At 38.5% G+C, this 15,645-nt stretch overlaps 1 protein-coding gene across 2 annotated transcripts in view; it reads left to right on the forward strand.

The window, feature by feature from the left end:
- RAB3IP (RAB3A interacting protein) overlaps nucleotides 1-15,645 on the forward strand; it is a 29,652-nt gene continuing 14,007 nt past the window's right edge. The window contains exons 1-4 of one of the 2 annotated variants that reach the window (XM_035544245.2): nucleotides 1-80; nucleotides 6,041-6,316; nucleotides 6,513-6,774; nucleotides 14,107-14,202. In XM_035544245.2, coding sequence (XP_035400138.1) covers nucleotides 6,066-6,316; nucleotides 6,513-6,774; nucleotides 14,107-14,202 — 609 coding nt within the window. In that variant the 5' untranslated portion in view covers nucleotides 1-80; nucleotides 6,041-6,065. The remainder of the gene's footprint in view (nucleotides 81-6,040; nucleotides 6,317-6,512; nucleotides 6,775-14,106; nucleotides 14,203-15,645) is intronic. The other variant, XM_050708051.1, reaches the window with a different exon arrangement.

Consider the following 15,645-nt stretch of genomic DNA (forward strand, 5'->3'; position numbering starts at 1 on the left):
GGCGGCCGCCCAGCGAACCGCCCCCCGGCCGGCTGCGGGGACGCGGGGCGGCGGCGGCCGCTGGGGCTGGCTCGGCGCAGGTACGCGGCGGCGGCGGCTCCGGTGCCGGTCCCGGTGCCGCCTGCGGGTCTCGGGGGCTTCGTTGAACCGTCGGCGCCCTTGGGGCGGTGGGAGGCGGGGGGAACCGCGGCGTGGGGCGCCGAGCCCCGCCGTGCTGCCCCGGTCCCCTTGCGAGGCAGGTGGGAGGTGAGGTGGCCCGGGAGCGTGTGCCGGCCGCTCGGGGCGAAACGCGGGGCGAGACCCGCAGCTGCAGCGGTTTTTCGGCGGCGTTTGTGTTACGGCTCGGCGCGGGGCGGGTTAAAGCCGGGCCTGCCGCGGTTCTGCCTCGCCTGGTTAATGTTACCTGGTGGGGAAGGAGGATAAATAATTCACCCTCCGCGGTCCCCTTTTTAATAAATAACAAGCGCCGGCAGCTGGCGGGTCCCGTTGCAGCCCGGGGGGAGGCAGCCCCCAGATCCGCCACCGGCACGGGGTGAACACTCGCTCGGATGCCAGGTCAACCGCTCCCTCGCTGTTCCCCATCAGCTTACAGCTTTTCCCGGAAAATTACCGTGTATTTTGATCGTTTTTTTTTTAAATCCCTTTTCTAACATGGCATTTAAAATACTACTATAAATCGACCAGAAGTTGTATCAGACTCTTTAATAGTGTCCTAGCCATTTCTTCAGAGGTAACATTCCTTTAAACTTACCTGCACGCACGTTTAGGAAGCTTTGCGCACCATGAAAACTGCGGTCGCTTTTACTTAAGCTCACTAATTAAATATTTTAAGTGTTAGCTGAAAATGAGAGGGTCTTCAGGCCAAGTCTCAGCAGGAATTACGCTGCCGCCGCGCTCGGAGTGAGCAGGCGTCAGCCTGAGGAGGCACCGTGAAGTTCTTCCCAAGGTAAGGCAGAACAGTGCTCCCTGCCTTAAGGACAGTGCCTGGAAAGAGGACAGTATCTGCAGCTGAATTCCTCGGTTTGGATACTTTGTGAGCTGAACAGCATTCTTTGAACGTTTGCTCACAATAAATCTTGAGGTATTCCACCTCTCAAAGCACCGATTTTTCCCTCAAATAAGAGGTGTGCTATCTAGCAGACTCTAAGCCGTGTTTATTTATAGGTTTCATAAGCACTTTGTGAATATAGATCTTTGAATCGTGTGCTGCTCGTTTCTTCCTGTAAGAGGTGCAGCTTGCTGTCTGCACCTGTTTTGTTTTTCTAATTGAAGATATCCCCATAACAGTTTTCAAATAAGCTTTTTTTAATCATCGCTTCAGCAAAACACAAATTCTTTTAACTTTATGAAGCCGTGCTATCAAACAGTCTTACATGTTTCTTTAAAACAGTGTGAAATAGCGCTTGGATGGTTAACAGGGTAAAGAAAGGAAAAACACCCACATAGCATTATATGACAAAACTAGGGGGGATGCAATAGAAAAATATTATCATAATTAGATAATACTTAAAAAAAAAAAAAATCATGCGTATATGAACCAAGTGTTTCTTTTTGCTAATTCTTAAATTCCATAGATTTGCCTACCTGTTTCTTTTGCTATTGATTGGTAAATATGTTGTGTAGGGTCACTCACAAATAAAAGTTGCATTTAAGCACTGGAGCAGTTGAACACTCTATTTTCTCTTGTGTTTTGCTGCCCTCAAAATAACTTGTTGCACATTTGGACTCCTTAGGTAAAAAGTTCTGTCATACTTTTAAGGGTGGGAATTTTTTCCCCTTTAAGGGAATTCCTGTGCCAAATCTTGAATTGTGTATGTGCAATGAGCTCGCAGCAACAACAGTGTTTGAACTTGTATGAATTTTGTGGCTAAACTTATATATGAAACACAGTTTAGTCCTGTAAAAAAAAAAAAAAAAAAAAAAATCCACCAGAAGTCTATATCCAGGGCTAACATCTAATGTATGTCTCACATGGCATAGCTGTAGTTTAATTGGTGTTTTGAACCTTAAATTAACATCCACATAAGCCTTACAAACAATTTTAGTTTTTAAACTGCCTGCTTGCGTCTGGTAGGTGTTGGTATGGAGTTGCAGTACTTAACTGGACTGCTTCTTGAAAAGGTATTTATTAGTCCGCCACCGTAATTCCCTGCTGAGTTCTCTGGGACTTGAAACATATTATGTTCCAGACTATAAATGCCAAGTATTTCAAACTTGATTTTTTTTTAAACCCACTGAGAAGAATGCAGGCCTTATGGTGCCTCAGTCCTTCTGAGGAACTGGTCCAAAAAATCCCCTCTCCTGGCCCGCTCCCCATGCTGCTACTGCCCCCTCCTGTATTAGTAGAAGTGAGCTTTAGAGTCCCATAAATGACGCCTTTGAGACTTCATTCTGTTTTGAAAAGCCTTCTGTGTGAAGATTAAAACACTCTAGGTAATATACCTATTTTTTGGTAACTGCTGACTAGAATTTGCGTGTCATCAAAACGTTCAGAAGTAGTAACTTCTTTTTCCTTGTGTCCTCCTCCTTGAGCAGGTAACAGTTGTGTTGTGATGGTGCTCGTCATCAAAGCTAAAAATGATGCTTTCCATGTGTGAAATGTTGCTGTTAAATGGGCTGTAGCAGTTAGGAAATTGCTTTTAAATAACAACAGGCTGAAGATGACAACTTTGAACAGCTTGTGAAAGACAAACTTGATTTGTAGTAGGCAGTCTCAAGCAATATTTTTGCTTTTTCAACAGAAAACAATCCATGGTAAGTTGCTGCTTTCCAGGGAGGTTGTGAACGTTTGGTTATTGGCTGCTCCCATTCAGGCAGTAGCTGAACCCTTCTTAAAGTAACAACATGAAAACTAGATGAAGTGTTTTAATTTGACTGTATAAAATGTTCACAGTTCTTGTTTCTTGTTAGAAACTATAGAGGCATATTAAACTGTTGTGCAACTCATTTCTGCTGTAGTACACTTTAAATTAATCTTAGATAAATGTCAGGTTTGTGCAGTTTCCTCAGGAAGTTATGTGGATAATCAGCAGTGCAAGTGGGGCGGCGGCGATGTAATGAAATGACAACTTACACCAAATTGGCTTTATTTCCAGATAAAGGTATAAGGAAATTAGCTTACGCTGTTGTTTCACACTAGTTTATTACAGTAGTTGAATTTTGCATGGCATCCAAATTGCAAAAAAAAAAAAAAAAAAAAGAAAAAGCTTCATGTTCTCCCACAGCAAGGCTGTTGCTAGTCGATGATCTGAACACCCCACCAAGCCTTAAACCTATAAGATTTAATAACACTGAAATTTAGTATGTTTTTTTTTTTAACCATTACTTTTAAGAGCTCTTTCCCAAAATATAACTTTTTTTTTTTTTTTTTTTTAGGACTGCCTAGCTTTTTGCATGTACGTCTGGTTTCATTAAAGCATAACGTGTGTTCAGCAGGTGTTTGGTAACAACGTTCTGGTGTTGGCCAGTCTCAAAACGGAGATATTCAGTGTAGGCTTCTTCACTGGGCAAACCACCCGAACCAGGCTTCTGCCTGCTCACTGCAAAGTGAGAAGTAACGCTAGGGAGGAAAAAAGTTGTGAATGGGAAGTGTTTTACACAGATGGTACGCCTGTGAGTGCCCATTTGACAGGCTATGGAAAGAGTTTAGCTGAAGGGCTTTATTTTCAGCTCTGTCAGTTACTTGTGGAACTTTTTTACTTGCTGTATGAGAAAGAACTTGCTTTTTAATAACTGAGAAGGTACGAGTGGCTTTACTTACTCATAAATCTGTCTAGTCTGTTTAAGCTGAGATTGATACTTAATGGACAAGCAGAGTGATAGTCTTGTAAATAAAATTCCTTTTTTTTTTTTTTTTAGTGTTGCCCATTAAGATCACTGCAGGGTGCAGGCAGTTTAGGAGGAAAAGACCTAGGATTCATAGCAGCAGGGGCATGTAGGTAGGATAGATATTTTGGATAAACACACTACTTGTAGATGATGTGATAGTCTGGGAGGAGAGCTGGAAATGGATTTGAATGTCTGGAAGGTAATAAGCAGGCTTATATATATATATTTTTTTTTTTTGTTTCTGTGTGAGCCAGCATGACTTTGTGCACTTTATAATGTAGCTGGGTTTGTGTAAGTTATCACAAGGATAAGGAACGACACACGTTCAGGCCTGCTGTTTACTTGGTGTGCTTGCTGCACAGCGTTTGCTTCAAACGGCTTATTTAACTTATTTAGCTTATTAAATGCTAAATGCTGACATGCGGTAGTTCTACTGTAGATTGAACACATTTTTGGATGTTTAACCTTGAGGAAATGTCCTGTAGCTTTGGCAGTGCCTTGGTTTTAATTTGTTGGCTCAACAGGTTTTCTCATCACATAGAGCATATAATTAAAATGTTTGTAATAGCTAAGAAGAACTATAGGGAAAGTGACCAAGAATATTTGTCAAACTTACTTAAATGAAACTCAAAACTTAGCTCTTTGTATTATGATAGAAAAACTCCAAAGTACAAATTTTTGACAGTTTTCTTTGTAAATGACGCACAGCTGTTGATCAAAACAGACTTCTGCATAGAATTTTAAAGCATGTAGGTGTCCCTTTGTGTTTATGTAAGGTCCTCTTTGTGCTTTAAGTTTGGGCAGTTTCTTAGTGGTTGTTGTTTTTTTTGGGGAGCAATTAACAAAGAGCAGCAACACTGTAGGTAACTTGCTGTCTGAACAAATTATTTTCTACCTTTTGCTCCAAATATGCAAACTCCAAAGCAACTTGTTTAGCATGGATGTGTAAGTGCTCAGTACAATACCTGAGGCACAAAACAGTTTTGGACGGTGTTCTTTGAGGTTTAAGGTGACCAGAAAGCACTGATGTAACTAAAACGTTCGTGTGTGTACACTCTTGAGGATTCCATTCCTGACATTTTCCTGGGTGTTTTATGAAATAATGAGCTGGACGTTCATATGACAGTAAGTAGATGGCATCTTTTGTGGTTAGGATCTATCATCTTTCTAGATCTTCTCTTTACCTGCTCTTTTCAACAGAAAGAGCAAAGCAAATTTTCTTTATAAGACGCCACGGATTCTGTCAGATGCTGCTGTTCTTTTCCATGTAAGGTACCTCTGTGAAACCTTAACCTTGTCTTCATTTATAAACTATGGAAAATGTTCTTTTGCAGTGAGTAATCATTGCTAAGTGATTCCTTCACAAATTTCTTCATACTACTACCAGTTTATAGTTTTGAATCATGCAAAGATTTTATGATCTGATAAGTCGTGGAGAAAATCAGAGCTTCTCTATTGTTTGTATAATTCTTGTTCTACCGTGTTGATCTTGTAAAAAGCATGAATTAAAATGAAAAGATAATGAGTTAAATTGCCCACGTTGCCAATTCATCGTACGCTTTCACATATATTATATGGAATTAATTCATTTCTGGTATGATACTTATTAAATACACAATCTTCACTTAATTATGTGATGTATTAAATACACATCATCATGCTTCATAAGAAGTCTTATCGACCAGTTCTGTCACTTCAATGAACTGTTACAAGGTTAGACATAAATTAACCAAAACTGTTATGGACTCTCATTTATTTAAAGGTACACTGATTTCTGTCTCCAGATTATTTGTTTCATTGAGATTAAAAGTGGAAGCTTTAGGTTTAATTTTTTTTTTCTGCCTCACAGGTCTCCTACTCTTGAATGTAAAACGTTTGTGTTTTGATACAAAACAGTTCTAGACTATATTAATGATGACTTTGTTTTATGATAGTGCGTGTTCTTGATTTCATCATTTGGTTTAGATGTTGAGACTGCTGTTAGAGCTTCTGAACTCAACAGTCCAATATGCGGGGGAAAAAAAAAATCTTTGGTGGTTGAAGTTGATACTTGTGCAAAATTTGTTCGCAGCTTCTGTTAAATCATGAAGTATTCTGACCATATTTGTCTATTTTTTTAAATTTCAAATGCTTGTAACTCTATATGCAGTTATATAAAGATATAACCAAACGTTTCCTGTTTGCATGCTGATGATGTGATTATTTTGTTCAGGGTTTCATATGATGAGGCTTTTATTATGGCCAGTGACTCCTTGGAAGGCTTTCATGAAGTGAACCTCGCTTCGCCTACTACACCAGATCTTCTTGGAGTAAATGAGCCAGGCACTCAGGAACAAACTACCTCACCCAGTGTTATTTACCGACCACATCCTTCTGTTGTGTCCTCCGCGCCAATCCAACCCAATGCATTAAATGTTTCTGACCTTCCAACACAACCTGTTTATTCGTCTCCCAGACAACTGAATTGTGGAGAAATATCAGGTGTCAGGTAAGGTTTGTGCATCTCTTTACTGGCATTTTTTTTTGCTTACAAACTATTTGCTTTACTAACGATAGAATTTGAATATAGCATGTAATATTAAATAGTGTCCATAACAGTACATTCAGCACTACTACTGCTATTTCTGAAATATTTATTCTTAATATATAATATGAATAAAAAAACCCTCTCACTCTCTTTACAGCATCAATGTTACCGACACAGTACTTTGTTCTACCTCTGGACCCCAGGGTGGGTCATTCAATCACAATAATTCCAGAAAGGAGAGCAATAATGCAGAGAGAGAGTTTTTGCAGGGTGCTACAGTAGCAGATGTTGCTGAAGGAAATGAAGATATTTTTGGGTTGAGTACAGACAGTTTATCTCACTTACGGAGCCCATCTGTACTGGAAGTAAGAGAAAAGGGCTATGAAAGATTGAAAGAAGAACTTGCAAAAGCTCAGAGGGTAAGGCTTGTTGTCTTGTCTCCTGCTTTTTCTCTCTTCACTATGATTCTGATGTGACAGAATGATAGGTGGCAGTTCCGGCCTACTCATTTACAATAGAATTATTACAATGTATTTATTTTAAGTAAAGTTATTCTGAATGGCTGCAGTGCTAATGTCTTAAAACACTATCAAAGAATAATTCTTTCTAATGCTGCAGCTTCTGGTTAAACGTTATTTTTCTATGAAATGTAGGCCATTCCTTCATTCTGGCATTTGAGAATAAGAGTAATTTTCTGTCATCCCTTTGTTACATTCTAAGTTTTTATAATGCTGATTATATACCTCTTGAGTCTTTTTTTCTCCTATGGTATAAAAGTGTAGCTTGTGTCAATTTAGAAACATTTTAGAACGTGGGTACTTGCCATGTATCATAAACAAATGCCCGTATAGGAAAGAAGCAATAAAGATGTCACTGAAGTTCTTTAGAGTACCGTTACACCACACTTCAAATTGAATATGGATGCCTTTGAGGACACTGGCTCAATTCGTTAATATTTGTAAAGCGCTTTGTCTTGTTTGGATGGATGGTGCTATATAAATGCAAAGCCATTGTTTATCATTCTAACATCTTTCTGTGCTTAAACTTTCCAGTAGATTTTGTGCTGTTTGTACTTGTGCCGTTTCCTCTCCTCTACATGATTCCACTCTTGTTTAGATTTAAGCCCATCTGATCTTGTGTTTGAACTTGTTTTCCTCTGTGCTCGTTGCCTTTCTGTTGAATGTAGTAATCATTTCTGTCATAGCTGCGTTTGCCCTTGTCATTGTGAATCTTAAATATGGATTTTGATATCACTTCTTCTGTTGGCTGTTTTGTCACTGAGTAGTTGCTTCCTTTGCTGAGGTGTTCGTGTGCTTAGCATTTGACCACAGAAAGGAAACATTAACCTGAGCTAACGTTGAGGACCTTGGATGTGAATATATATAAACCTAGCAGTTAAACTTGGAACCTTAGAAAGTAAGATCTTCTAAAGTTTAAACTTTAGTTTGAGCTTTTCCACCTCCTGGCAACTTACAGAAATATAGCTAACATGCTTAAAATCTGTAACTTGGATCTGTTACTGTAACCTTTGAATTATCTGAAAATGTTAATCCAGTGTAAAGCTGCATGGGTTTTATGTCTAGCTCAGCTATATCTTAAGGTAGTTTTAAAAGAAATAGCATTAAAGCTGTTAAGGCATACAAAATGCATGTTAAGTATTTTCAGACATTTCTGATGTTCTTAAAAACTTGATTCAGCTCTAACTTGAGAATGTTGATGTCAAAGTCCTTGTTAATAATTCTCAGCACATTAGGTTGATTCTTACCAGTGCTACACCAGGTGAATAACTTCTGTCTGCTTGTCTTCCTAAGCTTGCACTGGTTCAGAATTACTCAGTAATGCAGGAGTCTTTACAAAGTGCACAGTGATAAACCCTGTTCCTTTCACAGTATTTCTTCTGCTTCCTGTATAGGGACTAATTTTTTTGTATCCCTAATTAATCTCCAACTGCTTTTTCCCAAAAGTTATGACTGTTCATATAGGGTTGTGCCCACTCTGCAGTATTTAGTGTCGTGCAGTCTTTGAATATATATCCAGCTACATTCACTCTTGTCACTGAGTGCTGTTTAAAAATCTGCAGGGATATAATTAACAGGTGGTGCTTATGTGCAGCTTGTTGTTTTTTACATGATGATTTAAAATTCTCTTTAAGTCTCTATTGTTCCCTCAGTTTATGAGCTTTGTCAGGAACAGTGAGAAAAAAGAGAATTGCAGTTCGCACTTGAATTTTATGAACTCCTTCAGCCTGGAAAACTTACGGACTCCCCAGGAGTGAACAGAGTAGATACAAATTTGCTGTCTTGCCTTTTTCATTTGTTCCAAATTTCTTACCTGAACTGTGTATGCAATTGTGATATGTGTTAAAGGCAGGTTGATTTGAATTTGTTGCAGTTGTGATTGGAGGGGTAACGAGAATGGAAATAGGAATTTTGAGGCTTAGGGATCCATTACTTAAATTCTTTTCATGCTTCGAATACAACTTTTTTCTTCATATGCTCTCAGTTTTTTTTATATTAGGGAACGCTGGGCTAAAGTTGCGCCAGGGGAGGTTTAGGTTGGATATTAGGAAGAACTTCTTTACCAAAAGGGTTGTTAGGCATTGGAATGGGCTGCCCAGGGAAGTGGCTGAGTCACCATCCCTGGAGGTCTTTAAAAGACGTTTAGATGTAGAGCTTAGTGATATGGTTTAGTGGAGGACTTGTTGGTGTTAGGTCAGAGGTTGGACTAGGTGATCTTGGAGGTCTCTTCCAACCTCGATGATTCTGTGATTCTGTGATATATACGACATGTAGTTTTTGGACATCTAAATATGGTTCTTGAAATTATTCAGGAATAGGATAAAGGTGTTTTCTCCACTTCTATATATGCCTTGTATTTATTCAGTCTGAGGAATTTACTTCTCAAAATGAACAGCATTGCTGGCAAAACTGTTGGAAGAAAAAATCTTCCGACAATTTGTTTCATGATGGGAGGAAATGTATTTTCTGCTTCAATCTAGGTAAGTTGCAGTCACAAATCATATAAGATTGTGAGAGAGGTTGGGCTGGAAATAACAGTAGGGCAACACTCTATAGTAACACAGTGTGTAAGGTTGGACATACTTTTGCCTCAAAATGCTGCCTTAAAAATTAAAACTTGATATTTTTTACTCTGAGTCCATTCAGGCCATTTTTTTTTCAGTGAAGACTTTCTGGCTGTACTTCATAAAGTGGAGCTGAAGAGCCCTTTCTTTAAATGTTCTGAACCTTTCCACGTGTTTTATTCCTGTTTTTAAAACAGCATCAAGGAAATAGAGGAGGAGTTAAAAGGCTGAGTGATTCAGTGCCCAGGACCTTATCTCCTCATGTCTCTGTACATTTACATTTTTTTCAGCCATCTTTGGATTGAGCTGTGACACTGTGGCTGTAATTAACCACATTTAGGTAACATGGAGAGAACAATGATGCCATTTTGATGTATGATACTTCTTGATGTGCAAGTTTAGTGGAGCCTTAGCAATGGGATACTTTCTGTTTGTTTTTCATACTGAGTAACTGCCATACTGCATGTATTTTTGGATAGCTTGTGTGCAGTTTGAGCTGTGGCAGTTCATGGTCGTGTTTTCCTTGAATTTTTGTGTGACTCGACCATGAAGTTACTCAGTCATGAATCGGACTGTCAATATAATGATGTCATCTGTAACTGCAGAGGGAAACTTAATTTTCTGTATTGATATGTTTTCTCTGCGTGCATTGTATTTTCAGCTCACACTGCTGGGTAGCCCCTTTTCCCGGTGAGGAAAGAGCAGTCCACCAGAAATGATGACAGTAAATACCATCCTCGGTTTGAGAATGAATTCCATGCTTCCTACTATCTTTAGACTAAGATCTGTAGGCTTATTGGCAGTGACTAAACCAGTTTGGTTTTTGTAATAGAAATTTGCATGATTGATTTTTCCCTAGTAGAGTGAAACTGAGAGGTTTTCTTACACCGATACAGTGGTTTTTTGTGAAGGAGTAGCAGTATAAAACATGATATTGTAAATACCAGCTTTTTTTTGGAGCATGATACTCAGACTTGGATTTTATTTCAGAGGCTTCAGTTTCTTTAAGCATTCTTCACGTCATAAGATCAAACTGGACTAATGAGTTTTATTTATGTCTTCAGGGGTTTGAAGTGGATTTTTCCATTGTTCTGCCTGTATTGTCAAAGAATCCAGTGTAACAGATGTTACCATCATAGTGTTTCTGAGTAGGCTAACACTGCTGTAGGTTAAATCTGTATTTTTTCATAGAAAAATATGGTGTTTTTAGAAACTGTGTGGATTAATGAAAAAATATATTCACAATAACTGCCCAGGAATTCCCAGAGCAGTATATGAACATTTGGAACTTGTATATTTCTGCTGTCACTTGCTTATAAATTAATCAAGAATAAAAATGAGAAGGCTCCGGAAAAACATACCATCCCAAACTCCACCAAAGAGTATGCTTCCAAACTTTTCTAAAGCAAATAGCAGTTGAATTGCAAGGCCACTGGCTTGTCAGTGTTAAAGATGGTTTCTCTGAGGGTGTTGTAGGAGTTTGTTGCTGTCGTTGAGTGACGAAGGACTTGTTTCCACACTGCTGCCTGATGCTGTTGTGGTATGTTGCAGGCATCAAATTTTTTTTCAGGCAAGTAGAAGACTACATGCATGCAAAACAGAAGCATCTTCAGCCACACCATAGGACATATAATTCAATAGTCTATTGAATTCAGATCCATCAACAGTTCAGTCGCATTGAAAACCCTTGTAAATGTGGTTCCAAAAGACAAATTTCTGTGTAGCTTGTTTCATGTGGGTGCTGAATGAAAATCTGACAAATTTAAATGTATTCTATTAAGGTGCCAATTTTTTTTTTTTCCAACTTCAGAATTCAGCCGTATTCCGCAGTTCTGATTTTAGGTGGTATCTCTAGAAGATTTTTTGTTCTTTTCTGGTCTTTTGCATTCAGTGATGACTTGCTTAAATTCCTGAACCAGATCCAGGATGACTTTCTTTCTGGAATTTAAAACATTATTTTGAAGCAGTAGTTTGCATTACTTATTGCACTGTTTTTCTCTAAAGACCCACCCTATACTCTGTTCGTGAAGGTCAGGGTGAAATAAGCAGTAATATGACCATTCGATACAGGAATATATGTTTAAAAAAAGCTTTTTCATGCAAGTTTCAAATTTTTATCACCTACTTCAGTAACTGTGCATTCCGCTTTACAATAGCTGATCTTCATGTGCTGTGTCAGAGCAGTGATGTGGGAAGGGCTGCAGCAGGGATGGTTCATCTGGTGCACGTGGTTGTCTTCTCTGCCTCTCTGTTGTGTATGGCTGGAAAGTGTTCAGTAATGGCTTTAAGGCACAAGTGGCTCTAATAACTGATAAGCCTTTGCTTTGGGCATTCTTTATCTCTTTCCTGCATAAAAACCATCAGCTGGAGCTATTAAACTTACATGACAAAATAACGTGGTATATTGTGCTCCTTCGGAGTCGTGTCACGGAAATTTGCCCAATATTTGACAAATGCAGCTAAGCAGCTGTGTGCAACAGACTGCACGCTGTCAGCTCCCTTTTGCTTTCATTAAGTAGCTTTACTCGTCTGCCTACATTTTAATCTAAGCCTCCCCCTAATCTTCCCAGTTACAGGCAAAGCTGCAACAGTCTTGCCTGGAATAGTGTGTTGGTGGCGATAGGCCAGAAGTGAGCCGAGTTGGTTCTGCCTTTGTTGTGAGTTTGATAGCTCTTGACCTGAGTCTTAATACAACCTCCTCTTACGATGTGTCGTAGCACTTTCGTATTTAAGATGTGTGTAGCATTTTCCTTATAAATCAGTGAAATAAACCAAAGAATTAAAAAGTATTGATGTATGCGCTGTATTTATAGGAACATATAAAACTTAAGCTTTAAGCATTTTGCATCAAATCTTTCATTTCCCTATTAACAACCATACCTTACATGGGAAATATGTTAAAGCAACCAAAAATTAGATTGTTTCTTTTTTCAGTATCTTTTCTCTTTTAGTTTCCTGTATTCCTTTTTCCTTCCATCTGTCTGTATCTATTTTCCTTCTTTTTATTTTCTTATTTTTTTTCCTTACAAATAGGTCATTGTGTACAGTGTAGTACATAGTAAGTAGGAGTTGAGTACTATCAGAAAAATACCATGTTTGTGGAAAAAACCCACCACATTTAAGTGGTACCTTTCAAAGTAATTAATGGGCTATGTATGGAAAGTAAAATAGCAACTAAACTAAACTAAAAATTGATGAAAATGTCCAAAGTTAAAATCAAATAAAAGAAGAAAGAAACAATGCATTTTCCAATACGTGGGTCTTGAAAAGGCATCAAATTTAGGGGTTGGAGTCAGACAAGAAGACCTTCATCTTAGAGGAAAACCTGCTGCCAGTTCACTGCAGAAATTGGGAGCCTGCTGCAAGGCGAGGTGTAGTTTCCCACACTGTTGTGTACAGCATTACTCAACCATGAAGACTTTGGGAGAAATACTAATTACCTCCTAGAAATGTACGGAAGCTGACGTTTTGGCCTCCTTATGACTCTGTAGGGACTGGCCTCTTGGAGTTTTCTGAAGGCAGGTCTGTTCTGTGCTGGTTTCTGGAGGTTTTGGAAGCATAACTGTTGTTAGGTTGTATTTGGAGTCTTTAACGTGTCAGTGACAGACTTGGGTCCTGCCTCCCAGGCGTGATACTGCCGTAGGAGCTAGATTGGCAGGGAGAAAAGAAGATGGAGAAGAGCTAGATGGGGTTGTGGATGGGAGGGGAGTTATGGATAAAAGAAACACTTGAAAGGTCAGAATGGTCTGCTTTCTGCTTTTCTTTCCCTTGTTATTTCTCTCCGTCCTTTTCTTTCTTGCTAGAGTTTCCAGCATTTAATAGGTGGGAAAGGGGAGAGGAACTCTTCTTTCAAATTCCCAGTCAAACTTTTTGTACTCCTCTGCCAAAATACTGCACTTTTTCCTCAGACTTGGGAAAACACAGACAAGATTGGGCATGTGTATCCCATATACTGCCAAATCTGTACTAAGGTCTTACTGTAAAAGTGCCTTCTTCGCTTAGGTGATATTTTAGTGCTATCAGAGACAAATAACATTTTAAATTTCATAAGCTATTTTCATTTGATTTATGTATCTCTGCATAAACAAGAGTTACAGATAAAATCACAGTATGATTTTGTAATTATGTTAGTCATAAGGAGACCTACAGGCGAGATGCTATTTATAGTAAGATATGTTTTAAGATTGTAAGAGAATTGGGGATTGTCTTGAGGCAAAGCTATTTTTGAAAACTTTTTTCTTTAAACAACAAAACCAAATACCTGTGGATTACTTTTAAGTGTCTGTTAAGGAATGGGTAAACAGAACTGGTATTCTGTCTGTCCCAGTGATTAATCTTATCTATATTTTAATGGACTTTTAATGGTCTTCTATACTTTTAAGAGAAGACAAGTTTTTTTTACCTCCGAATTTTGGAAATGCTGATGTTTAGGTTAGAGATACTGTAGATTGGCCTGGTAGATTGCTGTATAGAGGAAGAAATAGCTATGTATGCACGTCGTTAATTTAATTGCTTCTAGTTTTAAGACTAATATTTTGAAAGGCTTTGTTTAGTGAAGGTTTTGTGTTCCTCTGATATTTTTTTTCTTTTCCCCCCTCTCTGTAGTATTAGCTTTAAAAGGCCAAATCACTACTCTAAGTCAGAATAAATAACTTTCAATTTTCCATAGGAGCTGAAGTTAAAAGATGAAGAATGTGAAAGGCTTTCTAAAGTGCGAGATCAACTTGGACAGGAATTGGAAGAACTTACAGCTAGTCTGTTTGAGGTTTGTTGGAGTCTTCGATGTGATATACTTAAAGGAAGCTGAGCCAGATGTTTTATGTAGAATCAGTGTATCTAATGCTGACTTTTTCTGCAATAAGCTTATAAAGGGATTTGTGTTCTGAAGACCTGGGTGTGTTGGTAGAGTCTTAAGAGTAAGCAGTAGACTTTTCACTTAGATGAGAGGTGTTGAGCTTGTCAATTTGCCTAGATACAAAATGAAGAAAATAAGGCAAATGTGTCAGAAAGCTTAAAACTGTTTAGGCTTATTTTTTGGCATAACTATTTTGAGACAGCTTCTCTGTCTGACAACAAGGCTATCTAGATAAGAGCTAAATTTGGGGTTGTCATGGTGATTACATGCAAAATAACATAGTTCCAGATCAATGGAGGTAGCACAGTATATAACTTAACCATGCTTTCAGCTTTTGAATTTTGGGTCTGGCAGCATGTTACTCCCACAAACTTGAAGAGAAAACTGAGTGATGCACCAGGGTGGAACCTGGTTGCAAAGTGAGAAACCCTGAACCCTTAAGTGGGACCTTTTCATCTGAGAAAAGAGCAGTGGTGCCAACAAAGATTGTGAGCTTGCATTAAACAGAAAAAAAAATCTTAAATCCACACTTGAAACAGAATTGGTTGTCATTTTGCCATGGAATACCTAGAAGCTAAATTATGATATGCAAACTTGTTGGAATAAGTTTCATAAACTAGTGATACTTTGTGTTTACCAAATTGTAAGTATTGTTTTTCAGCATACACATAGAGATAAAAACGTTAAATGTGTTTTTAGAAACAACATTGTTGATGTTGTAATGGTATACAAGTGCTATAAAAACTGGAAAATATTCATGTTCAAAAATGAAGTAACAGATTTCTCTGTGGATTGGCAATGCAATTTATTTCATCATCCCAGTAGGGCAAAGTTACTTAATGTTTTAAGAAGCTTCCGCATGTAGAGCAAACATGAAAAGCCGGAAAGCTACTTTTTAGCATAAATATTTGTCTAGATTGGGTGGAGGAAGGTGATGGACAGGCATTTTAACTGTAGAGGAACAGACGTAATTACCCATGTAATTTTATGTTAATGACAGTTGAAAAATTAAAACGTGTCAGTTTGTTAAAGCTGTGTTGAAATATAACACATTATTAATGATTATTTAATGAGTTTTAATTATTCAGAACTCCCAGCTGTTGTGGGCATGTCACTTGAATTTTCTTTTGTGTTGTGATTTCACTAAGAGTCTCTAATAAAACAGTGTTAAGGTTTCTGGATTTTTGCACTTGGATCTACAGCCCCTGGATTCACGTTCTGTTCTGAATCCCATTAATTTCATGAGTGTATGGGTGGATATGCTGGAGTTTATATTCAGGTAGCCCACTGGAGGATCGAGACTTGTTTTGCACAGCTGGATGTATATATTCCATTATCACACTGTAATAGCAT

The sequence above is a fragment of the Cygnus atratus genome, chromosome 1 (assembly GCF_013377495.2).
Source record: "Cygnus atratus isolate AKBS03 ecotype Queensland, Australia chromosome 1, CAtr_DNAZoo_HiC_assembly, whole genome shotgun sequence".
NCBI lineage: Eukaryota > Metazoa > Chordata > Aves > Anseriformes > Anatidae > Cygnus > Cygnus atratus.